General features: G+C 39.8%; 1 protein-coding gene across 11 annotated transcripts in view; it reads left to right on the top strand.

Annotated features, from left to right (window-relative positions):
* The window catches only part of PRDM2 (PR/SET domain 2), a 70,919-nt gene extending 45,240 nt beyond the window's left edge, over positions 1 to 25,679 (top strand). For 8 of the 11 annotated variants that reach the window (XM_068658877.1, XM_068658869.1, XM_068658876.1 and 5 more), the window contains 4 exons: positions 2,448 to 2,555; positions 3,280 to 7,651; positions 20,981 to 21,114; positions 22,274 to 25,679. In XM_068658877.1, coding sequence (XP_068514978.1) covers positions 2,448 to 2,555; positions 3,280 to 7,651; positions 20,981 to 21,089 — 4,589 coding nt within the window. In that variant the 3' untranslated portion in view covers positions 21,090 to 21,114; positions 22,274 to 25,679. Of the gene's footprint in view, positions 1 to 2,447; positions 2,556 to 3,279; positions 7,652 to 7,756; positions 9,941 to 20,980; positions 21,115 to 22,273 lie in introns of those variants that run through there. The other 3 variants (XR_011089575.1, XM_068658873.1, XM_068658872.1) reach the window with 3 other exon arrangements.
* The last annotated feature ends 966 nt before the right edge of the window (positions 25,680 to 26,645 follow it).

The raw sequence follows: 26,645 nt of genomic DNA, 5'->3' as shown, positions 1-26,645 counted from the left end.
TGTCATTATGCTGAAATTCAATGCTGCTTTAGAATTAAATGTAGAATTGTCCAGTGACTTCATCTGCAAAGCATCATCCAGTGCTGCACCACTGTGTAGAACTTTGTCTCTAACTGGCCAAGTTTGGCGTAGGTGAGTCTTTTCCTTCTTGTTTCCATCCACACCTGTAAAGGTGGGAGATGCATCTAGAATGTTGTCAGTGAAGTCAAAATCACTGATGTTAATCTTCAGCTGATAAGCAGTCGGCAAAAATGTTAATAGTTCTTAAAGGGTTCTAACAACTAAATCTGTGTTTTGTTGCATGGCTCCTAAGGTGTGCTGCGATGCAGTTTTGACTCCCTAGGAATGTACCGAAACTTTATACATAGATCTTTTACCTATTGATAGAATGTTTATTGATTTGTGTTACTGTACAGCTCAAGAGCAGTTTTGGATGGCTTGGCAGATATTTCTGGGAACTTATTTGAAATTTTTCTCACTCAGGTCTTGGTACTGGTTGTTGCAAGCAGTAGAGTTGCGGGTAGTACTGAATTCTGTCAAACTGAAGTTTCAGTAACTTGTCAGATGAAGATGTGCTTAAACTCCCTGTGCCTTTGAACACTATTGACAACTTAGAAGTGTTTGGTATTGAAGCCTTATATTGTATTGTCAGGTAAACCAGAGTTTGCTCGTTGCCTGTGGTTTTAACACAGGCTGTTTGGATATTTGAGAATATTACAGGATAATTGCTAGTTCAGTTTAGGAAGAGTGAATGTGTATTTTTTTGCAAAGATAACAAAAGTGCCTTCTTTGTGACCATACTATCAGTTTCTCAGACTGAAAAATTTTAAATTGGGTAAAGAGAGGGAAAAGGAAGGATAATTACGCATACGAAACTGAAAAACCCTGTGGAATTTGGGGAGAAGTGAAACTTGATCTCCTTGAGAGGAAATACAGGTAATTATTTGGATGGTGTGGAATGTTCAAATAAAAGCAAGCATTTTAAAGTTGACCTATCTTCGATCTGTTCTATATGAGAGGGTGCATACTTCAAAAAATTGAGTTTGAATAGAGAGCAATGTGATTTCTTTTAAGGGTGTTTCAAGTTCTTGGCCTATGATGTGAAAAATATTTCAAGGAAAAAAAAAGGAGGAACTTATTGACAGGATTATGAGTAGAAGAATGCGCTTTTAAATAAGAGACGGATTTAGGGCTATGATTCACACTTCTAACTAGAGAAGAAGGGTCAGTGTGTTAGAGTAGTAGTTTGTGCGTTAGAGGGAGCGAAGGAGAAATTTGGATTGCAGCTTCTGGAGAGTTCTCGTTCCTAAGAGGTGGGTGTGTGGAAGTGTGAAGTTTCAGATGAGTGGTGTTTCAACCATGTGGTTATATGTAAAATGAGTTCTGCATGGAGAAATAAGGTCACTGCAATGAATTGAGTTAGAATATCTTAACGTTTCTTTTGTTATTACAATCCTTGCCATCAGTTCCAAATGTTACAGGACTGCATCTTTAAGAGCCAGGATAAAAAAGTAACATTATAACTTCGGTGCATTGGTTATTGAAGTTTTGAATGCCTTCACATCTTTCATCACTGATTAGGTCTTTTTTTTTAATATACCTTTTTGCCCTAATCTTCATAGTGTTCATTATCGTGTGCAATTCTTATGTGCTGCTTAATTTTGCTAACAGAAATCATTAGCAAACTTGTTTGTGTCGGTGGACATGATGATAAACCTTTATAGTTCACTGTTACCCAGTTCCGTCTAATTTGGTTTTGCTGCTTTTCCATGTTGGTCAACATCGTACTGCTTTTAGTCTTCTCGTAGTATTTAAACTTCATTGCATTTATTTTAACTCTCCTCCACAGCATTGTTCAGAATGGTCATGCTAGTATAGAAGTCTCTTTGAGCTTCTGTAAGGTCTTCCAATTAACACTGGGGATTAGTATTACCTGAAGAAACTTCGAAGTTTCCATAGACTTGTATGAACCACAGTAATTTAACTGATTTGAAGGTAGTGAATAATTGTACGATGTGGGCTGTTTAACTCTGGGGACGATAAATTTCTGTTATAGTCTGTTTGCTTTGTAAGTGAGCAAAGTATTTTGGAGTCTTAGTTTTTTTTTGAAACTCATGGTTATCTTTACTTTTAATTTCTTCTAGGCCCTAAAGACTTACTTCTTTAGCAATATATATTCACAGAGCAGACATCAAAATTAAATACACTCTTGTAATTTCTTGTAAATTACATTTTCTTGCATTCTTTGTTCTACACTTTAGCCTTCAGTGCCTCTTGCAGGTAGTGAATGTATTCTCTGACTTGTCCCTTCTTACCGATTATATTTCTCAGAAAAGTGTTTCTACAGAAGTATGTTATATCCCAAAGCTGGGTGTCATATTTTTCCGTTCAGATATGAAAAATAAAAATTGCTGAACAGAAATAATAAATGTTGTTTTTCCTCCCAGGAAAGAAAAAGACTCAGGAAGGTAAAAACAAGGGAAAGAAGGCAACAGATACAAAGCAGAAAAAGGCTGACTTGGATTCTTCTGCAGATATGAGGGATTCTAAAGAGGGTGAGAGTTCTCAAGTATCTTAGTTTTTCTTTCTAGCTATCCTTTTAAATCAAAGGACGTTTTCTGTTGCATTTAATAAGCTAGGGTGTTATATTAGAGTAGCAAAGTGAATGTGTTTATATTGTTTACCCAAGCATTTTGTTAGTAAGCAGTTTTGATGTCAGAACTATGTCATTAAATGTGCAATTGATAATAGGAAAAACTAATCTACTGTAAAATCTGTCCAAACCCCATGCCAGATACAAAGTATGCCTTGCCATACAGTACAAGTCCAGGTTGTCGTATTTCTCATCAAAATAAAAATGTAGGAGAAATGTCCAAGTCAAAAATTTGCACGATAGACTTCCTAGATACTTCCTATATGTATTGCTGTAGTTTTCTGACACTCCTTTGCTGTAGGAAAAGTCACTGAAGCTTTTAGAGATTTCCTGAAGTGTTCTGAAGTCTACTGTTTTGTTTTCTTTGGCCACAATGTTCAGTCCGAAGATTCTCGCTGTGTTAAGTACAGGCAGTTGTCTCCATTCTGCTGAAGTTTCAGAAAGGAACTTTCTGAATACGGTTTTATGTTTGGGACTGTATCACAGTGGTGAGAAATAGAGAGGTATTGTGTATCATCAATGTTGACTGTGCTGTGTTAGAGAACAAGGTAGAAGAAAGGTGCAGAGTACTTCAAAATGTTTGGTAAAAATGGCTTATGCTTTTCTTCTCCTACTTTGTGCATCAGGTCATAAAGAAGAAGATGAAAAGCCTTCTGTTTCTGCAGTGCTGTCTCTGGAACAAACAGCTGTAATTCAGGAAATGGTAAATCAAGATGTACTTCCAAAGCTGATGATCCCCAGTCCTACCAGTGAACCACAAATGGTGACTGAAGACAAACAAGGAGAAGCAATAAACTGTGGATCAGAGGATTTAGATGATGAGGAGGAGGAGGAGGAGGATGAGGAGGAGGAAGATGAAGAGGAAATAGAAGAAACCAATATGCTTAAGGAAAATGCTGAAATGCCTTTGATATGCGAAGAAAAGTTAGATTCTATGGAAGAGCAAAAGAGTACATCAGAGGAATCTCCAGAAAGCTCTCCAAAGAAACTCGTTGTGAAAATTCCAAAAGCAAGAGGTGAATCAAACGGCGATGTTCAGGAAACGTTCATGTTTCCCTGTCAGCATTGTGAGAGGAAATTTACAACAAAGCAAGGACTTGAACGCCACATGCACATTCATATATCTACTGTTAACCATGCTTTCAAATGTCGGTATTGCGGGAAAGCCTTCGGTACTCAGATTAACAGACGAAGACACGAACGGCGCCATGAGGCAGGGCCAAAAAGGAAACCGTTCCTAACCCTAACGTCATCACAACACTTAGACAATGTTGCAGATAACCAGGTGATTGTGGATGATGGTCTTAAAGATGACCTGAACGTTTCCGGTCTTGTGCAAGAGACTGTAGTCTTGGATTCTGAGAAAGCCTCCCAAGAAGTGTCAAACTCCACTTTTGCTGAGGAAAATAAGGAGCCCAAAGAATTGCATCCATGCAAATATTGCAAAAAGGTTTTTGGAACTCACACCAACATGCGGAGGCATCAGCGTAGGGTTCATGAGCGTCACCTTATTCCCAAAGGTGTCAGAAGAAAAGGATTCTATTCTGAAGAGCCACCACTTCAAGCTGAGCAGACCCCAGCAGTCCAGAGTGTATATATAGCAAGTACAGAAATAGAGGAAGAAGGTGAAGTAGATGACGTCTATATTATGGATATTTCCAGCAATATCTCTGAAAACTTAAATTATTACATTGATGGTAAAATTCAGTCCAACAGCAGTACTAGCAATTGTGATGTGATTCAGATGGAGTCCAACTCTGCAGACTTGTATGGACTAAACTGTATAATCAGTCCAGTGACAGTGGAAATTTCCTCAAATATAAAGGTTACACAAACGCATGTGAATGAACCTCCTAAAGAGCCCTCTAGCAGTGGGAGCAATGAATCCAAAAAGAGGAGAACTGCCAGCCCTCCTCTTGTACCAAAAATAAAAACCGAAACAGACCCAGAACCTATAACTCCTACTAGTTCTTTAAATCTTCCTCTTAGCATTTCAACAGAGAGCTTGCCTTTTCATAAAGAAAAAAGTGTGTATTTGTCATCAAAATTAAAACAGCTTCTTCAGACACAGGACAATAAGAAGATAACCCCGTCAAGCGAAATCCCTAAACTAGGACCTTCTGTTACGTCATCACCTATTTTGCCTCCAGTATCCAGTAGATTTAAAAGAAGGACCAGCTCTCCTCCTAGTTCTCCACAACATAGTCCAGTGCTTCGAGACTTTGTCAAGTCAGGTGAGGGAAAAACTGTGTGGAATGATAATCTTCGAAGCTCAAAAATGCCAAAGTTAGAAAGCCACAGCAACTCACCTGCTTGGAGCTTGACTGGAAGAGAAGAAAGAGAGACTATGAGCCCTCTTTGCTTTGAAGATTATAAACTATCAAAAGACTGGACAGCAGCTCCAACTTTTGGCAATGTGTGCAACCAGCAGCCGCTGGATTTGTCCAGTGGTGTAAAGCAACGGTCTGATGTCAAAAATAAGAATCAAGTTCCTTGGGAATCTGTACTAGATTTAAGCGTGCATAAGAAGCCTTGCAGTGATGCTGAAATTAGGGAATATAAAGAAAACTCCATACAGCCAACCTGTAGTGGTGTTAAAAAGAAGAAACCAACTACTTGCATGTTACAGAAGGTTCTGCTGAATGAGTATAACGGAATGGATGCAGCCACAGACAGCACACCCAGTGTGAACAGAAGCCCAAGCCCAAGCAAATCTCTGGAGTCTCAACCAGAACCTGACACGGACCCTAGTCTATCAGCATCATCTTCTGTTGACACTCAGCCCCTTAGTTCCTCTGTTTCCCCTGTGCCACAGACATCTGCTGTACCTTCCATGTGCCAGTTGCCACCTTTGTTAACACCCACCAATCCTCCTTCCCCACCACCCTGCCCACCTGTGTTAACAGTTGCTACATCGCCTCCTCCCCTTCTTCCAACGATGCCATTATCAATTCCAGATGTCTCTGCCAGTGCCACTAACACTTCTTCTTGTCCGTCACCACTTTCTAACACTACCACCCAGTCCCCTCTACCTGTTCTTTCACCTACTGTTTCTCCTTCCCCATCCCCTGTTCCTTCTGTTGAACCTCTTATTTCTGCTGCTTCACCTGGTCCTCCTACTCTCTCTTCCTCTTCTTCCTCCTCCTCATCCTCCTCCTTCTCCTCCTCTTCCTCTTCATCATCTCCGTCTCCACCTCCTCTTTCAGTAGTTTCTTCTGTTGTTTCCTCTGCTGATAATCTTGAAAATACTCTTCCAATAATAAAACAGGAAGAAACTGAAAATGAACAGAAAGCAAGAGAAGATCCTCATACTTCAGGTGAATCAGGAGTAGTGCAGGAAACATTCAATAAAAGCTTTGTGTGCAATGTCTGTGAATCACCTTTTCTTTCTATTAAAGACCTAACTAAACATTTATCTGTTCATGCTGAAGAGTGGCCCTTCAAATGTGAATTCTGTGTACAGCTTTTTAGGGATAAAACAGACTTGTCAGAACATCGCTTTCTGCTTCATGGAGTGGGAAATATCTTTGTTTGCTCGGTCTGTAAAAAGGAATTTGCTTTTTTGTGCAATTTGCAGCAGCATCAGCGGGATCTCCATCCAGACAAAGAGTGCACGCATCATGAGTTTGAAAGTGGGACTCTGAGACCCCAGAATTTTACTGACCCCAGTAAGGTCAACATAGAGCACATGCAGAACCTCTCAGAAGACTCTTTAGAACCTTCCAAAGAGGAAGATGACGAAGATCTAAATGATTCCTCTGAAGAACTTTATACTACTATAAAAATAATGGCTTCTGGGGTAAAATCTAAAGATCCAGATGTTCGTATGGGCCTCAATCAACACTACCCAAGCTTTAAACCACCTCCATTTCAGTATCACCATCGTAATCCTATGGGCATTGGAGTTACTGCAACAAACTTCACTACCCACAATATTCCACAGACTTTTACTACTGCTATCCGATGCACAAAATGTGGGAAAAGCGTTGATAACATGCCTGAGTTACACAAACACATATTGGCTTGTGCATCTGCAAGTGATAAAAAGAGATACACACCCAAAAAAAATCCGGTACCGCTGAAACAGACAGTGCAGCCTAAGAATGGCATGGTTGTTATAGCTGGCCCTGGAAAGAATGCTTTCAGACGAATGGGTCAGCCCAAAAGACTTAATTTCAATGTTGAGATTAGCAAAATGTCCTCAAGTAAACTAAAAATAAGTGCATTGAAAAAGAAAAACCAGCTTGTCCAGAAAGCTATTTTGCAAAAAAAGAAATCTGCCCAGCAGAAGGCAGACTTGAAAAATAATCCATCCGAGTCAGATTCCCATATCTGCCCCTACTGTAATCGAGAGTTTACTTATATTGGAAGTTTGAACAAACACGCGTCCTATAGCTGTCCCAAGAAACCCATCTCCCCATCCTCTAAAAAAAATTCATCAAAAAAAAGTGCAAGTTCTTCGTTACCTGCAAGCAATGAAAAAGGCAGCAACCAGCGCAGGCGAACAGCAGATGCCGAGATTAAAATGCAAAGCATGCAGCCTCACTTGGGCAAGACAAGAGCACGAACCTCAGGACCTGCTCAAATCCAGCTGCCCTCTGCATCCTTCAAATCAAAACAAAATGCGAAATTTGTACCTTCCATGCGATCAAAAAAGCCAAATTCATCTTCATCATTGAGGAACTCTAGTCCTGTAAGAGTGTCCAAAATGACTCATGTTGACGGGAAAAAAACTAAAGTGGTAGCTAAGAACAGTTCCTCTGGAATCTCAAGCAAAGCGACCCGGAAATTGCACGTCAGAATACAAAGGAATAATAAAGCTGTTTTGTCAAGTAAGTCTGCTGTGGCGAGTAAGAAAAAGGCAGACAGATTCTCTGTAAAATCTAGAGAGAGGATCGGAGGACCTATTACACGAAGCTTACAGCAGGCAGCAAATGCAGAGGCAGCAGAAAACAAAAGAGATGAAAGCAGTACAAAGCAAGAATTAAAAGATTTCAGGTAAGCTTTTAATTTGACGTTCAGACAAAACAGGAACATGGTGCTTGCTGTTTTGCTGATTTTCTTGGTCTTTTTTTTTTTTCCTTCTCATATTTAAAACAAAAGAAGATTGCATTTCCTAAACCATGGTTAGCAGCTCAGTCATGCTGAGGTATGATGTACACACTTGGTGCATTTTGTCTCATTGTCATAAAATAATACATTATTTGTATAGAGAATGTTCAATTATAAATGGAATTGAAAATGCTGGGGAAAAAAAATCTCACCACCTGAGTGCAAATAAACCTAAACTCATTAAAGTTATTGGAGGCAATGACTACGTATTTGCTCTGCAGCATTTGGTGGCCCAAAATCGTTCTAGATTTGGTTTATGGTGGTTCATTAAGCTAAAAATCGTGGCTGCATTTTTACCCTCTTACTAAAATAATTTGAAATGTTGGTTTTTAATAAAAAGTATTCTCTGCATATCATATATTAAAAAAACATACTTCAAAAATTGTATGTGCATACTAATTGAGTCAGATCTCTAAATACTTAATATAAGGGAAATAGATGTGTAAGAAAAGTTACATGAATGTGTAAATTTTTGTTAAAAGTATCATGCTCTTATGTTTCAGTATAAAAAAATATTACTAAAGCTCTATTTCATTTTCAGAAGAAGCATTTTAATCACAAGAAAGGATAATACTTAAATAAAAAAAAAATAAAAGCTTAATCTATGTGCCTGAGTCCCATTTAAAGTCTTCATGTAGTCTTTTAAGTAGTCAGTAGCGTATTTTGCAAATTTCTATTAGCAGGCTCCTGCCCTGCTCTTCTTGAAATAGGTGTCTGATTTGCTGGGTAACTTCCACAAAACTCAGTGGTAATTAAGGGTTCTTTTATTTTTGCTAATTGCACTCTATGCTGTGATTAACAGCAGGTTTATGGCTAAAGGTAGTATTTGTTACCAAAGCAATTGATAGTAGAGAGGGGGGTGGAAGTGGCAGCCTCTTTCACAAGTGTCCACGAGTGGAATTTGTCAGGAAGCGAGCGTCAAAAACACTATTTGCAGCTTGTGTTTCTTATGGTGAAGACCTTACGTGATAATTTTGAGGAAATGCTTCCTACAGAGTCAATCTACAACATAACAGAATTATTGCAAAGAAGGGGATTTGACTTGGTTAATATCCAAGGTAGGACTCGTTGAAGGAAAAAAAAGATTCCTCCTAGAATTCGGAGACTAACGGTGTTGAATATTCCCTTAAAGTACAAGAATCGTTCATTGAGCAGGCCTGTTCTCTTGGGCCGTAATCATCTTCATGTTACTTAATTCTACTCAGCTGCTTCCTTAGCATTACGCGTGAAGCTGTCTCTTACATGATGCCAGAGCAGATCAGTGGAATTTGAAGCCAGAATGACACATCTTTCCATCCAAACTCATCATTTGACCTTTAAGCAAAGCAAGCAAGTGCTTGGAAATCTTTGCATATGGAAACTGTTAACAGCATTCAGAGTAAATAATGATTTACCTAGGGGTAACATTTCCTTGACTGTCCCAAATATTGTTCATTTACTTTGTCAGCTTGCAGTCTTTAATGGTTTAATGAATATTTTTGCTAGAAGAATTCTTGCTTTTGTTCCTGAAATAATGCTCATAAATCTGGATCGTCTCATCACCTTTGTTTTTTCTATATCAAGTACAAAGAGTTTTTTTTGTCTTCGTACACTATTTAATGTCAGCATAAGCTTCGATTCTACTCTGTGTAGACATCATGTTTGTTTTTTTTTTGCCCCCCAGGAAATCTCAGTTCTTAGCATTCATTCAGGATTGTTGCTTCATGTAGTAATTGTCTCCAAATTTGTTTTTCACCTTTCCGTTTTTCTGTGTAAACATACTCCACTCACAAATAATTTGTGTTGTCATTTATCTTCAGTTTTTGTTTTTTATTTTCTAGGAATCTCCTGTAAAACAAAGCAAAACAAAACAAAAAATCCCTTAATGACATGGTAGAGCTGTTGCATGCTCAACTTAGGATAAGCACTACGACAATGGATGTGAAGTCCACCAAGCTTGCGAAACCAGCTGAAGCTGACTCACAGTCATAAATTGCCTGCAGGCTTCTTGCTAATACTGTGTCAGGCATAGACTTACTTTGTGCCTGACACTCATGCTGGGCTTCACGATGATTCAGATAAGAGAAGGGTACTATTAAAAACAAAATGGAACCAAAACACCACCACCACCAAACCAAAAATAATAATAATAAAAAACAACACACACACACCGAAAAAAAAAAAAGAAAAGAAAAAGTGGGATTAATCTAAACCAAATCTTCATCCCTTGTTCTGTCTGTACCTTCACAAATGGCATAACGGCAGTCACTTGTAAACTTTGCAAAGCAGATATTCCCTGTTCTATCAGTAATTCAGTAGAGATTCAGGGACAACAAATGTTGCTGCATTCTAAGTACTTCTGTCATGTAGAAAGTCTGCTAAAACCTTTCTTCTAAACAGTAGAGAGGAACCTAGTATGATGAATTTCCTTTTCTTCCCACCTTCCCCCCACTTTATGCGTGTTTTCAATGACCAGCATATAATGGGAAAAAAGCCTGATTTGGATGTTCTGTGAGTTTTCCAAATTCCTATTTATACTTGCAGATAGAACTTTATATAGCAATGAAATACCGATACCAGTTTCTAAATACTATATATAATGAATGCAGTGTATCTTTTTATTGATAAAAAGGCTAGACCAGGGCTACATACCTGTATATTTTGAAAGTTAAATATATAATTACTCTAAAAGGTCTTACACCTCTATCTAATAACTTAAAACAACAAATTGGTCTGTTGTTCTTAAGCATCTTTTTATGGAAATGCCATTTCTCGTGTTTATATAGCTTTCAAGATTAATGACTGAGTTGATGGAAAGTGACTAGTTTCATTATACAGCCACCCCTTTTATTTTTTGTTCTTGACTTAAAAAGTAATCTACCTCTTAAAATTTGTAGTTTAATACTTGTTTGGTGAATTTGTGCCACTTTAACTTTCACTTTCACTATCATTCCCATTTTGTTACATTTCTGTTATGGGGACTTTATGTTGAAATATTGTATAAAGCATTTGTAGCAAGTTTAAAAAATAAAATATTTAAAATTATTTAAATTGTTTTGGACACTTCAATTGTACTATATGTGATTTACATTTTACATTAATTTCATTTTGTTTTCATTTTGGGTTGTTAATCTCGGAGCATGTTCCTGTATTAAAGTTTGCTGTTAGTTATATTTTTTTTTTCCTTTTTTTCTTCTTTTTTTGGAGAGTGATATAAAGAGTATTCTAATGAAAACATTAAAAATTGCAATTTGACATACAAGTGGGGTTGTCATTGCTTTTGAACATTGTAGCCTTGCTGAAGATACTTTAAGTGCAGGTAAGCAACCGAAGAGGGAGATTTCTCCAGCGCGCAGCACATCATAAAAGTTGCAGATGTGGCAAAGAGTCTCTGTGGTGTTGCAAGCAAGCACTTAATGACCAACTAGATGGAACTATCATGACACATTTTATATAACTGTAACCAATAAAGTAAACTTTTTAAAAACTTGTGGGAAACTGTGTTTTGTATGGAAACCAGATGTACCAGGAAAAATGAGACTGTACATCTAGAAGGAATTAAGTATGCTTGCATCCTTTGGCTTTCTATGCCTAGCTCACTAAAACAAATATATACAAATTTGACACATCTCAATTAATTCTTGATCTTCTTTACTGCGGATATAGTTAATTTAAAAGTTTAATTAGCATTGCACACATGTAATCTTTTTCTGTTTTTATATGCTTAGTGAACTAGTTTAGTCAAAAAAACACGTAAAGAATTTGGCTCTGAGAATTTCAGAATGTTACATTCCAACACCAAGAGGAATTACAGCATGTGGCGTCCTCCTGCAGCGGGGCCAGAAGCATCCGTGTCCATATAGGTGTGGCAGTTGGATGGAATATTGTAACATCGCTGAGACTCAGCTGTATTACAGGAACCCTTTTCTTTCTAGTAGTGAGTTTATTCAAAGGAATACTTCTGTTTTAGCAAGGTTCTTTGGTAAGAGCTGTTTATTTATTTTCTCACATAAATCATTCCTCGAAGATCTTATCCTCTCTGTAATGGAATTTTCCCTGGATTGTAATTAACAGGGGAAAATCTTGTAAAATGATGCAGAACTTTAACATTGTGCATTGAGTGTTTATGCAAGCATATCTACACTGTGATGATGTATGCTGCAGCTGGATAGCTGCAGTGACAGAGATGGTTAAGAGTTGAATTGTAGCTAGATGAAGTCTAGCTTGCAATAGTAACTATATTTATTAGGAGGTAGGACAGCCCCAGTAAAGGTGTTTAATATTGATTGGGTTTTATGATGTTTTCTTCAGTGGAAATGTTTTGTTTTACATATCCGTTGTTGTACTTGAACGTTTTATAAGAATTAGGAAACATTAGAAAAAAAACTCCCATTTTGAAGCTACTGAAGGTACAGTATAAACTGAGCCTCAAACAGTTTTTTCACATCTTGCATTACTGACAACTGAAATACCAGTTGGTGTGTTTGCTCTTACTGCAGTCTCAGTGTTTTGATCATATATTTGGGATGTCTGACAGTGAACTGATAATGAACAAACCTGCTTCTTTCCCTCATTGCTTAATATTACAGCAGAAATCCCATTGTATCATCTTTTCTGTTTTTTTTTTTTTTTTTTTTTTTCTGCTGTGATATTAAATCCTGCTGCGTCCCACAGATGTTGCCACTCACTCTGACATGGTTCTTATGTTCGTACCCAACAAATCTCAAGCAAAATGCTGTAAGATTGAGATCTGTACTCCAAAAAAAGACCTAATCTTCAAGGAAGAAGTTTCACTCCGAACTAGTCTATTCATCACACGTAGGAAAAGTGCAACTTTTATAGTTACCATTCCTGTTGTATCTCATTTGCATCGTTGAATTCTATGGTTTTTAGAACTTTCTTTTTATGATCTGAATGCACCAATAAAGCCGTAATGATGCCCACAAAGTACTGACATTTCCTGAGATGAATCCAAACAGGCAACAAAGACAAACTTGTCCTGTTTATGAAGAGTGACATGCTAGTCAGGATCAAATGCAGTTAGTTTAATAAAAACAATGTATGTATGGAGCTGGAAGAGCTAACAAATGGCTTGCTTTTTGTTTTTCTCCATTATCCAGTTTGTTGGCAGGAGTTACAACTTGCTTGTATCAGAGAATATCTTCAAGGTGTTGAGTCCTTGACATTACAAGACGGTCCAGGTGATGCAGCCAGGTCTCCTGCATGTGGTATTCCCTGCCCCACTCTGTAAGCTCCTGCCCCTTTCTGTGAACTGCCTATAATCAATTTGGGCTTGTATTTCTTTCACTATGTTTTGTCAGCATTTTATATAGTAAGCTTTCCATTTAAAGCATTCTAGTTTAGCTCCTGATAGTTTACTTTAGAGAGATGTCATGGAAAACTAGACCCTGGCAGTTTAGTGTATAAATTTTCAAGTTCAAATGTGGAAACAAATATTGCTATGTTCACTTAGATTTGTGATTTCATTCCCAAAGTGGTGGGGCCAGTTCCAGCTTTCACTGGATTTGAATTCAGCTAAGAAGCTGAATGATAACCTTTGGCAGTCAAAATGCTTGTAAATGACCTTAAAAAGAGACCTTGGGAGACTGCATGTTGATTCTGGCTGACTGGCATGAGTCAAATGAAAGTCTACTTCTATCCTTTATCTCCTTTTCATTATGAGAAAGTTCTGAACATGCTGTTGTGGATCTGAGCTTTTGTGGTAAGTGAACTGTGTAGAAGAGGTAAACTTTTACATCTTATTTAACTAAACTGGCAAAGAATTAGAAATTCTTGGGACTAGCATGAAAATTCATAGTAATAACTGAAAACACTTTGATAGTAATACAGTGCAGAATGGCAAAGCTATTTTATTTCCACTTGATACAGTATTTAAAAACAGAATATTAATTCTTATTATAGAATTTGTTAATGTCCTATTGTGTTCGGTGTTTTGAGGCCATAGCTGGAGTTTTGCAAAGTATTCAAGACTTTGATGCACAAATCTTACGGAAGTTTAATGGGAACTCTCCATGTACACAGCCACAATCATCCGAGTTAAGCTTTAAAGTGGATAGTTTCATCTAAACTTTGTGGATAGTTATTCCAAGACTGAGTGAACTGAGAGCTAAGAGCTACTCAAAAGAGATGTCTGAGGACAACGCAAATTAAAATGTTCAAAAGATATTTTTTTTTAAGGTTGTATTCAGATTGTTATAAAATCCATGATTTGTTTCCAGAATGCCATGTTACATGTATTATATAGTTGTATACTGCTTTTTTTCTTTTCTTTGTAGAACCCATGTCATAATTTAATTTGTAGGGTGGAGCTGCTCTGGATGTGAGTAGCAGCTCTATGGGAAAGAGGGTTTGCGTTGGACCTTCCAATACATGTTGGAAGAGTGGGAAGGTGAGGAAAAACATTCTTTCTCAGAACGAGATGCAAATAATGCACTTTAAGGAAGGTGTAATCCATTAAGTATGTGGTTAATGGTCTGTTTTACAAATCAAATGAGAGAAAGAAGAATGTCAATGCTGTTAAAGTTGTTTCTTTATTTCATACTCATGAATGACATGAGGCCATTTCCTAAGCTTTGGGATCTCGACTTTGCAATTTCGGTAATGTCGTAACAGTTTTTTTTTTTTTTAAACAAAACAAAACTTTATTTATTTATTTATTTATTTATTTATTTATTTATTTATTTATTTGAGTGGAATTAATACCAAGGTAACGCTCTGGCTGTAGCTGAGGTCAGTGCTACTCTGTGCCTCTGTGCTCATCACTTACAGTCAGGACAGGGTCCCCCCCAGGCTGGTGTCTGAAATGGCAATAGGTTATTAGAGTGGGAAAGGAAGCAGGTGGAGTGAAACATCCAAGGTCTAACACCAGGGCACTGCCAGAGCTCAGAAAGGAACGGGAGTGTTAGTCCCATGGGGACTGTCTCTGGACCACAGGCTCTTCAACCACTTTAAATAATTCTAAACCTTTTTCTTAGTTAAGAGGGAGGCCCTATTGCTAGTGGGCACCTGACTGCTGCCTCCCGTGCACAATTCATCGCTTTTCACCCTCATTGTGCTGAACCCAGGCATTTACTAATCTTAGTCTTTAAAAACACTTTGCTTTTGAAAGCATGCATTTGAAAGAGGGCATTGAATTAGTACTTTTTTTCTTACTTTTTTTTTTTTTTTTTTTTTTCCCTTCAGATAAACAGCAAAGCACTGAAACTGAAAGGGATGCCTGAGTAGGCGTCAAGTTGGAGGGAGGCTTTTTCGGAGGAGATAGGTAGCTGGTTCATCCTCCTAGCCTAGCCAGGGCTAGAGTGTGGTTTGTGGGACTTAGTGCGAGAATCAGCAATGAACTTCAGGGTGTGTATGTGTACACGTACATTTGCTTATTTTTTGCAAGCCTTTTATATTCTACAAGCCAAGCAGGGTCATCTGAGTCATGTTTTGGATGCTGCTGCTCCCAGAAACTGCCAAAGGGTTGTGAGAAGCAGCTTTGATCAGTCGGTGGGTGATGCTCCGTTTCTCAGAAGTGTAGGCTCAGCGTTTGGAGCGCTTGTGGCCATGCACCCCTGGAGGTGTGCTGCCCTGCAGATGGGCAGCAACGTGGGGACTTGTGTCACTCATAAAGCCTTACATCAGTCAAAGAAGAATAATATTCTGGTATCTGGGCCCGTTTCTGCAGAGCCTGCCTCAGTTCCTTTTGCAGTTAAGTCAGTGCTACTCAGCGAAGTTAAATGCCCACTGTAAGGTAAACGCGAGTGCTTTTTCAGGGAAGTGATGTTGGCGAGATCACAGAGGATGCGCTACCTGCTGAGGGCACTTGGAAGCCTGGCAGCAGAAGTGGGAACAGAAAGGAGCTGAGTCAGCCTGAATGCTCCTTCTGCTCCCTCCGGGCTGGTGGTGAGCTGCGGGCATGGCGCTGCCCTGAAGCTGCTCTGTGGGGGATTTGCTTTGTGGGAGCTCAGGCAGATTGAGCAAACTCACGCTTGTGCAGCACGTGTGTCAGTAGCAGTTAGTTGTATTCCCACTCTAACTTGGTGCTAGGATTTATTTAGCATTTAATTTAGGTAGTTTTTCTCTGCTAACCGTTGCAGTGTGAAAGGAGGTAGGAAGACATTCTTCCAGGACTGAGGTGCTTTGAAGAGTTGTACTCTCCAACTTCACTGTCACTGGAATCTGAAGTTTTATTTCCCATTCATTATCGCAGATGCTTTCACTCATCTCTGTCAAATCAAAGGCACATTTTCTTGTGTATGGATTCATGCAATGAGATGTGTAGGACAGGGCTTTTACGAGTTCTGCTAGCCTTCAGTAATCTTGAGACTCACTTGGAGAAAACATTTCAGAATAAAGCTAAATAAAAATCAACTGCAGCCTTCCCTATGTGTGATAAATTTTTCTCATCTTTTTCCTGTCATAAATGTGTATCAGTAGATACACATTTTTTAAAATCAAATCATCAGATTACATTGCATGACAGTATAGAAGATGTATTTGAGTACTGCTATTTTTAATCCAATATTCTTCACCTTTTGGCTCACACAGTGCTCTGTGCCTCTTTAAAAGGGCAGGAAGATAAATTGTTGAAGTGATACTGTCCATCTACATTTATAGACCTGGATTTCTTAGTGACTAATAATTTCTTTGAGCTCAATTGGAAGTGTCATCAAGGAATCTGATTTTCCAGAAGAGCTCAGTAGCCATCCTCAGGGCCAAATCCATTTTAGGGGGCACTTCAGATCACTAGTTGCCTTTTTTTTTTAAAAAAAATAATAAATAAATTTGTTTTTTTAATTAAAATGGTATTGATGCATTAATTTTAGACAGTCCCCAGGTGAATTCTTGGCATGGTGTGAGATTTTTTCAACAGTTCTCAATCTGATGTTCATCACTGAAAGTAACAGTGATTTGAAGAACGATTTCTGTGGGAGTGGGATTAAGTCAACAACAAAGAAACTTGAACTCCAGAGCATATGTGTAACAACAAAACAATTTTTGAGTTATTGTGAGGGAGCAGTGCAACTTTAAAGGTATTCTGTCCTTTGAACCGCTGTGGTTAGAGACTGCTGCTATGTATCTTCTTGAAAGTTGAGAATGCAAGCATCTCAATAACAGGTTTTTCCAGCTCAGATTCATGAAAGGCCTAACCATAAAATCATAATATTCATGTTATGTCCTTTAGTGTCATGTGATTGCAAGATAAAATCCTGATACATGATCCGGCTTTTTCACCACATTCATAAATCGCGTAATTCTCAAAGTCTCAGCAATTACATGTGCAGTACATGCTGAGATCCTTTTTGTCTTCTGCTCACCCATTTTTTGTATGTAGAGAGGCAAGGCTTTTTTTTGCTGGGGAAAAAAAAAATCCTACTCAACCAAATTCCTTTCACAAACCATGCCCTTTTTCACTTAAAAAAAAAAAAAGTTCATGTAATTTGATGGTTGATGTTTTTCCAAGTCCTTGTTTTGTGTTTCCCATTAGGCAATATGCTAGTGCAAGAGAGTACATGCCAGCTGGGGTAGCAGAATGCTGTTTGAGTTCTCACTGAGCCGAAAGCCCAGGAATCTCGTTTATCACCCCCTTGCTTGCCTTCTGGCCCCTCAAGTTACCCAGCCTAATTCTGCAAATCCAGGAATTTCAGTTTACACATCCACACCGCTGTATCTTTTTTTAGACAGGCAGTTAATTATTTTAGATGTCATTCTGACAGCTTAGACATTGTTTTATTTAATAATAGTAACCACTTCAATAGAGTATGTCCCTGACATGTCTATTCTTAGGAGGATCATTGGAGGGAGTCTGTATTCTGAAATACTGGCCCATATGCGTATTATTTTAGATTAGGAGTAAAGAAGTGTAAGCCCTGAGGAAAAAAAATAAAATAAAATTGAGGTATAAAAGTGAACCTAAATTCCCTGTTGTTTTTTTTTGTTTGTTTTTTTTTTTACCTTCGCCTTACTGCACACTGTGACTTTGCTCACTGAATTTCTCTGATGTGACCAGCAACCATCTCACATCACTCCAATCCTTCAATCCCACAAGTAACATGGTTTATTTTTTTCTGTGAAGTTTTTAGTGAACTAAACTAGCAGCTTGGAAGAATGTTAATTGCCCGAGTGTGGTAGAAGACAAGGTAATTTGCATAAGAAACACCAATGTATTTCAAGAATGTCAGAGGGAAGGGTGCATGCCAGGATCCGGCATTCTTGCTAGCCTAAAAATCTGCATGTGCATAATCCCAAGGCTCAGCGGCCTCGGAGGGTGTAGGACTGTAGGATTTTAGATGAAGTGAAACTTTAAGTGTTGACACTGCGTGGCTTGGGGAATCGCACTGTACTGTGGTACAAACCTTGCTTAAAAATCCCTCTTTAGGACTCCTGGTCTTCTGGATGACCTTGGCAAATGCCTTTCCTTCTGACTCAGTTCTGCACCTCAAAAATGGGGAGTATGATACCAAGCGTACCACAAAACACTGTAAGATCTCAGCATGGAAGCATAAGAGGCAGGGGTTAGCATATTGTTGTAGTGAGGCTCGCTAAAATCAGTGATTTGTTTCTCTGCCACAGCTCGGGTGTGCTTTCAGTTAGAGCTCTAGGCCCTGTCTGCATGTGAAAAATGGTATCGTTTAACTTCTGGTTTGGCTTTAATTTAGGGTATAGCCAGTACATTTACCAACACTATTTGTCCTGATTAAAAAGTCCTCCTTGACAAAGAAAACTCTCGAACCCCTCCTGTTGCTTAACATTCAGTTTCTGTGCCCTTTTTCATGCAAGCTTAGTATCTTTTCAGATGCCGTTCCCTTTTTTTTTTTTTTTGTTTTCCCCCCTAGCAAGGACTGTTCCTACCAGGGCTAACCAGGGCCAGGCCTGTCCTTTGGTGTTTTGGGCCGTGGTGCAGCAGGACCAGGCCGCAGCCCCCTCGCTCCGGCCTGTGTCCACACAGGGTGCTGAAAAATTCCTTTCCTTTCGCCCAGCTACAGTTACACCCGCGCTGGTGATGGCGAAAGCAGGTGCAAAGTGACAGAGCCAAAAATAGTGACCTCAATAAACCGTTCCCCCGTGCAGGGGGTGTTGCAGCTCTCCTCCCCCTCGGAGACCAGCCAGGCCGGGTTTGCTGACCCAGGGAGTTCAGACAGCCACGCTGCCCTGCATCGCTCCCATCGGGCTCCTTAAAACCGAAATTACAACCTGCACGAGTGGCATAGAGGTGCAGAGGGCCCTGCTTTGCCACCTGCTGTCATACAGCAACGCTCTCAGCCCTGCCCAGGTTTTGCCTTGGGTCGGAGAGTGGTTAGAGGGAGCAGTGAGAACCCCATACAGGCTCCGTTCCCGTTTCTATCCAGTCCATTTGGTAAAACAGCCTCTCCTTATCTTCTTCCCCTCATCCCCTGCTTCCCCATAATAAACCCATGACCCATGGCTTGAAAGCGGGGTGGAATTAGGGGATAAAAGATTTCTTTAGCATAGTGGTTTGAAAACACAGGTCAGATTTTCTCAGATATTTTGCCTCTTTGTGTCTGAGGCCTTGTTTTGTTTATTTTTTATTTTTTGTTTCCCACAGGATCTAGGCATTTGCTCATCGCATGCAATAACACACAGATGTTATTGATTACAGAAGAACTTTTACAAGTCATAATTAATTTTTTGACATTAAACATTGCTTAAATGGGAACATTCTAAGTAAAACAAAAAAAAATAAATCTCTTTTCTAGTTATAGTAAAGAACTGAAACTAAACAAACTAAACTTGTTTTGGGTATTATACCGTTTCCCTTGGTAACAGTCTTTATGTGGAACAACAAAATCTGGCTTTTGTTGACTTCCTCGTCACCACTTTCTGATTCCTACACACTAGACAAAGGCTTCAGTATTAAATTCACAAGGACTGAAGAGTATGGTTTGCATATAACAATAACAAAGCTTTGGCAGATGATTTCAGCCACAGATTTTAATTTGGAAATGATTGAATTGCTTACTTTTCACAATTTCTGTGGTTTTGTTTTTCAGTTGTAATGGAAAATTTTGCACTTCTTTAATTCTAACTTGCAGTTCCACTGTGCTACAAAATCTGCACGTAACAAAACAAAAGCTGAAACGTCTTTTAAAGGGTGCACGCCAAACACAGAAATTACCCCGGAGAAAAACCTAACTTTCAAGTGTTCTTAGATGCGTCGTTACGTAATAAAATTAGATTTCAAAAGATGTTCCCTTGGAAGAACATAAGTGGCTGGTTTTGGTTAGACATGTGAGGAGTTTGCATAGCCGAGGTAAGCGTGCGGTTACCACGAGTGGGGGTGCACAGGTGTGAGGGGGGCATACATGCATCTGCAGGCATTGAGCAGGGGCTGACAGCCCAAACTGCTCCAAAGCACGGGTCTACAAAGCTGCAGGTTTTATAAACAAATAGGGGATTTTTTTTTCTTTTAGTTTAAGGAAGTTTAGCTTAGGTGTATATTTGAACTGAGGTTGTATGTTTGACTACACCTAAGCTGTTTTATTTTCCTTGCTTTGTCTTGCGTTCAGGCTTCTTCTTGAAATCACAATCGATAGGGATGTAATAATGCCGAGTTAAAATCCCTGATTTTCACTTTTCCTTTACAAGAAAGATGGGATTCTTAGAGTTATTCTAAAATTAGAAATGAAATAACGTATCATCCGCAATAAAGGCACCAGAACAGTGCGTGCTGTAGTGACCTGTAAAAGTAATTCATCAAATTTATAAGTGTTTTCATGGCAAAAGTGTACTGCAGGCTTTGCCTTTGGGTAAAATGACCAGATGGGGTATTGCGCTTATATACGGTAAAATTATTTTCCTGTATGTATCTATCTAAAAATATGATATGGACTGGCATGAGAAAATGAACCTGACTCCTTGTTCTCTACATAGCTGTGGATTTGTCCGTTTGTCCTAGTTGGAGGGCTCTCTAACTAGGACAGTGGGTGGGAGGCTGGAGGCTGCTTGCATTGAGACTTCCTACCTGAATGAACTAACAGAGCAAGTTCAGAACAAGGCAAAAAAAGAAGAAAGAAAAAAAAAACACTCTTGCCTTCATAAGCACTTGGAGGATGAGTGAAGTGTGTAAGGTTTTTTGTTTTTTTTTTTTTCTTTACTCCTAGGTTTCAAAGCTGCTGTGGGGCCCCTAGCCCCTCAGGCATGTCTATGCTGGTGTTTTGTTTCTTTTTTTCTGGTACCCTAATGTGTATGAGTTTCTCCTGCCTCTTTGTACAGTTACAGACTCCGCATGGCCTCTAGATGTCCCTCCTCCTCTTCTCATAACACCAGCACCAGGCAATGCAAGAAATCCAGCTGCACTGCATCCCACTTCTTCAAGGAATAGACTTCTGCATGTCAAAGCTGCACAGGTACAGCGACGCGGTCACGGCATGTCACAAACACACCCTGCTTGTGTTTCTCTGGGCAAGGATTGCAAAGCACTTTACAAACCCACAGTGGTGCTGCTCTTGTAACTGGTCATTGGTGAGAAAACAAGCGTGAAGGGGAATAGCAAGGTGCCCTATGGCAGAAACAGGGCCTCTTGCTCACCTGAATCCAATGCAAGAGACAAAGCCTTCTCTAGCGATGTGTAACCCTTACATCCTCTGCACCAAAAGGCTCTGTCACGGCAGTCAGCTCTTAGCCTCGTGGAAGATGTAAGCAGTGTTTTCTTCCATTTGTGAGCTTTTGAGACCTGAGGTGTTGCTCCTCTGGATTATGTGTTGAGCTTGAATATTTTCTGTAAGGATGAGGCTTTGTCTCCATCTGGGAAGCAGTGCTATTTGTACCTGAGAGCAGCAGAGGGTAAAGTGCTTTGGGATCTACAGATATTATGGTTGGCTGCTCTGGTGGAATGACAGAAGCTCGAAGACCAGTGTTACAATGCACTTCGCAGTGCTGTGCTAACAAATAAAAGCACTAGGTGGAGTTGTAGCGAGACAAACTGCTGTAATGAAGCTATATAAACTTGGACAAATTAATGAGCTGGCCCAGTGTTGTAGGTGATGCTGAATTATTTTCCCATTGGTTAACTTTAAAAAAGGCACTTTGTCTTCTGATCCTTCGTTTCCCCAATGGCAATGTGTAGATAATCACCTCTTTTACACTAATGTAATACCTCAGGAATGTTATACTTACCCGTATGAAGCTAAAGATGAGAATGATGGCCAGCAAAATTGAGACACCTCAGCCTGAAAATTTATTCTTTGTTAAAATGGTTAAGTATATTCTGAAAAGAACATTTTGGGAAAACATTAGGAAGATTCTGAAGCTCACTAGCTCCCAAATAATGGAAGTGGTTGCTAATGAAACGTTAATGTCCCTAACTGTAGTGTAGACCATTGAGTTAGGGGAAAACCAAGCGCAGTTGAAGCACAGGCATCTTCCCTGTGCTGCACTCACTGAACACCTCGTCCTGCTTCCAAGTTGGCGTGATGGGGCCTCATTGCCTGAGGAGCCAGGTGGATGCTCTGACTGCTTAGCCTTAAAGTTGACTCTGATTAAATGCAACTCTCTGTGTATTTGCAGGTACTAGGAACTTTTGACTGGCAAAGGTGAGGTGAAGTAATCCTCAAGCATTATCTTCTCCTGCTTTTTCTCAGATGAGGTGAGACCGGTTCCTCAGTAGATAGCAGGGACAGCGGTTTCTTCTGCTGGAAGCAATGGCGTGCTTGTGTCATATTGTCCTTCCTTCCAGAGAGAGAGGGAGAGAGCGCGGAGCAGGGCTCCTGCCTTCTCCAGAGCACGATGAACTGTGGATGCTGGTGAGAGGGTGATTCCCCAGTGTCCCCTGCCGCGTGAAGCCCACGCGTCAACAGCCAGTGGAATAGCATGGAGAAATGTTCAGACAATTGCAGGCAGATTAACCCTGTTCAGAGGGCTGATGGGTTTGGATGAGTCTCCTCTTTCTGGTCGAACACAGAGGGGTTTAACATACTATGCAATTAAATTCTGAAAAGACTGTTACATCATTTTAGTTTCTACTTTACATCCTAACGGGTAAAGAACTGGGCATCCCACAAAAATCCACTGAAGAGAGTGGTAGGTTTTGCTGAGGTTTCCACATCTGAAGCCTGTGGGTACCCCAGTCTCTTGACTTTGTACCATAAGCTTTAACGGGCATGATGCCATTGCTTTTGAAGTGTGTCAGGACCCACGTTTTTTTTTTGGAAGACCACCTGTTAAGTGATCTCTGTGAAATGCACTGATAGCCCAGTTTCGTAAAGGGACAAGCATCCGTTTCTCAAAAGCTGCCATCACATTTGTTGCCAACCTGGTACTCTTGGTACAGTCAGGATTTATTTATTTAGTGAGAGTACCAAACACGCATGTTGCTGTGCAGTATCAAGCAACAATTTTCCTTCAATGCGGAGCTCTGTGTTTGTGACCTGTAATGCAAGCATGCTTAGCTTCAATGGTCCTGTAAAGGAGACATCTGTGAATGGCAGCCAGTAATGTTGCAGAATAGGTCAGTTACTAAAATGCAGTGCAAAGAGGTCTCTTGGCTCTTGCTCCAAAATGTGACAATCACAGGTGTATCATCTGGCAGGGGTGCTCGGGTAAATTTCACCTCCAAGAGATTCCTTCCAAGAGGTTCCTTCTGCCCAGTTTTTGTGGGATCCCTGCTAATGTAGTGTCTGAGTTTGGGATTTTTCTAGGAGGCCAAGGGGGTTGATTGCCCTATTTCCCCCTTGTTTCAGTCAGTTTATTCCTTTTCTTATCTTTGCACTCCACACAGGTAAGCACACATCTGTGTACGCACACATTAGTTGTGAAAAAACAAGTGCCCAGTTGATACTCCTTCCCACCACCACCCTGAAAAGGTCAAAAAAGGATCAATTATTTATATATCTACATATATATATGACATATATTAATATATATATGTATGAAATTGCTGAAAACAGTTGATTTTTTATAGTTTTGATGAAAATCAGAATGTTCAAAATGAATACAAAAGCTTTAAACAAAAACTATTGGTTTTGTTCACCGTAAAAATGTCTTAGCTACATGTTGTTTGAGTTGGAAAGCAAAGGTCTTCAGGACCTTGCATTACCTAGCTACAGATTTTTTGGATAACCCCTATTGGAGGCTTTCTAAGTGCAATTGTGGTGTTGGGGGAAGGCTGAGATGCTGAGAACTAGATGAGCCATAAAAAGCCACATCCCCTCCCGTGTTTGGAAATGATGTTTCCAGTCTGAGACCGAGACCATGGAGATGCAGGCTTTGTGGGGAGAGCTTGTGCCATTGCTGGCTGTTCCGTCTCTTGCCTAGAGTGGAGAGTCTCTAGGATTTGTCCCCTCTTGAGCTTTTTGCTAGCAATAATTTCCTCTTGAAATATGTGATGTACTAATTCCAAACTAAGGCTGAATTTTTTCACAGCAGCCTGGAAGACTGAGATTCTCATTATTCATTAAAACTAGTAGGAAGTGAGTATCCAAATCTGCTAGGCAGCTTGGTAAATCTTGGTCAAAAAGCACAGAAAATAGTTTTCCTGGCCTTATATATACATATATATATATCTCAAAGAAGCTGGCGTGCACATACAGCTCTCTAATCAGTTTGGCTCGCTTTAGTTTTGCACGTTATCTTTCCTTTAATTTTCTCTGCACATTATCTTCTTCCTTTCATCATCTAGTATTAGTATGGTAAACCCTGTTCTTCAGAGCAGGAATTATCTTCCTGTGTGTCTGGACAGCATCTAGGTAATTTGAAAAATGAATATACAGTGCTAATATAACACAGCTCCAATATACTCTGTCCTAAAGCACCACTTCGATATGCCCTTGATTTTCCCAGTGCAGCTGTGTTAGGTGTTTTGTCGAAGATCCTGCTTACTGTATAAATCTTCACTGGTCACTCAAGGACTGTTGTTGAGGAAGAGCTTTCTTGCCATGCAGCCCAAATCCTACTTTAAAGAACCAGTTCTTCTGAGACGCTCTCAACTTCCAGCGACAGTAAGTTGAATGAAGTACAGAGAAGTACATCCATTTCTGGCATGGATGCTGCTAAGTTCAGTGCCTTTAAGGCATACCAATGAGGTTATTAGAGTTCACTTTTGTGCAATTTATTTTTGCTGCTTTTTTGTTTTTCTTCTTTAGAGTGGTGTTAACCATAACAACAGACAAACTCAAGGAGAGAGGTGTGTAAATTGTTGTGCTATATGAACATTTTTCCCAGAGAAATTCTGGTTTATCACACAAACCTGTAAATATGTATTTACAATTTTGAAAGCACGTCTTTATGTCCCTGATTGTAAATGCTCCGTTTTTAAAGTTTTATAATGTGTGTTACTCAACCAAGAGACCACAGCACACAGCTTTAGGTTGTACTGGTCTATCTGAAAGATCCATTACAGTCTAAGCTGTGGTAGAAAAATATTTGTGCCACTGACAAGAAATAACCCATTGTTGCACCAGACTTTTCATCATTTTCCCTCAGATGACAAACACATTTTTTTGGGGAGGGTGGGGGAGTTGATTTTTCTTGTAGGAAAAATGAGTTCAAAATGGTGTCATTTCTCTAGAACGATGAGGATATTTTCTTCACAGTAAATTCAGGAAAGTATGCCATTTTTTTCCAAGGCAGAATTTCACAGTTTTGCAGCAAATTTTTAACCTCCCCCGTGCCTGCTGATGAAACGTGAAATTTTGCCCTTGACTAATATCACAAGTTCTTGTGAAAATTCAAGGAGAGGGTGGGGAAAAAGCTCAGGTTCTGCATGTAGGAATTTGCGAGGCTGACACCGGTAGCTCTGCAGTGCTCTCCTGACAATGCTGATGTTGAGAAGTTTATGAAAAATAAACTGTGTGGAGACGTGGTATTAGCTGGTTGGTGCTTGGATGCTGAACATTGCTCTGGAAGACTGAAAGCTCTGTTGTCTGTCTGCCATGTAAAGAAAAAGAACAACAATAAATTAATGTTACAAACTGCACCATGGAAATATTTGTTATTTGAGCAAAGGAAGTCTTCAAAATGGAGCTGCAGCCTATTCTAGCTGCAAAATAGGTGAGTGATTTGGGGTTTTACGGGTGGGTGGAAGGAGAGGAGAAGGAAGATGGAAGTGTCACTTGGCCTGCCAGGCTCTGTTCATCCTATCAGTGATTGCAGCAGACTGAGCTCTCCTGATGCTTCAGGCTCCAGGTGGACACAGGTGGATGAGCAGCACCTTTGTATTTTGGACTCTCCATTCGACCCCAAAGCACTTGGTGAGCCTTTGCAGCACTGAGGAATCGACACAGCGCAGTGCAGTTCAGGAGGCTGCTGTCCCCTCCAGGAGGTGAACGTGTGGGCAGGGCATGAAGAGAGGGGTCTGCTTCCCTGCTAGGAATGGTCCCCGTTTTGTTCATCTCAGTTAAAGGAGATGCTCCATTGCTAGGCCTTGGGTGGAGCTTGGCACTTTTGGTAGGGCAGTTGGGCACCGTTCACCTCCAGGGCATTAATCCAGCCACATTCTTTAGAAACAGGAATAGATGCAACAAACATCATTGGGAATGGCTGAAGGAGAGGTATTAATATTAATTTCACATAGACTAGAAATAGATCTTTTGCCCCAGAATATCTGAAGATTCCTTACATGCTATAAATCCAACCTGTTGGTACAAAATCCACTCTTGTCACCACTGCACGTTGTTGCCCTGCCTGCAGCAGCCTAGCAGTCAGCAAACCTCCTCTTGCAGTGTTGCAGTCTACCCGCTTTTTATTAAATGGCATTCAGTGTCAGGATTTGAGTGATCGAATTTTGCTGAACTGTAAATTTCTCTGTGTTTGAAAATCTTCTGGGTTACTCTTTAATGAAATAGATACGCACTTGTCTTTCATCTGTCTGAGCTGTCACATGCAGCAGCGCTAATTCCTCCCTTTGAAAAGAGCTGTGGCTTTTCTGGAAGAAGACTACCTT

Source organism: Anas acuta, chromosome 22 (assembly GCF_963932015.1).
Source record: "Anas acuta chromosome 22, bAnaAcu1.1, whole genome shotgun sequence".
Classification (NCBI taxonomy): Eukaryota; Metazoa; Chordata; class Aves; order Anseriformes; family Anatidae; genus Anas; species Anas acuta.
Note: the sequence above shows the minus strand (reverse complement) of the source record. Positions and strands in the feature narration are given on the sequence as shown.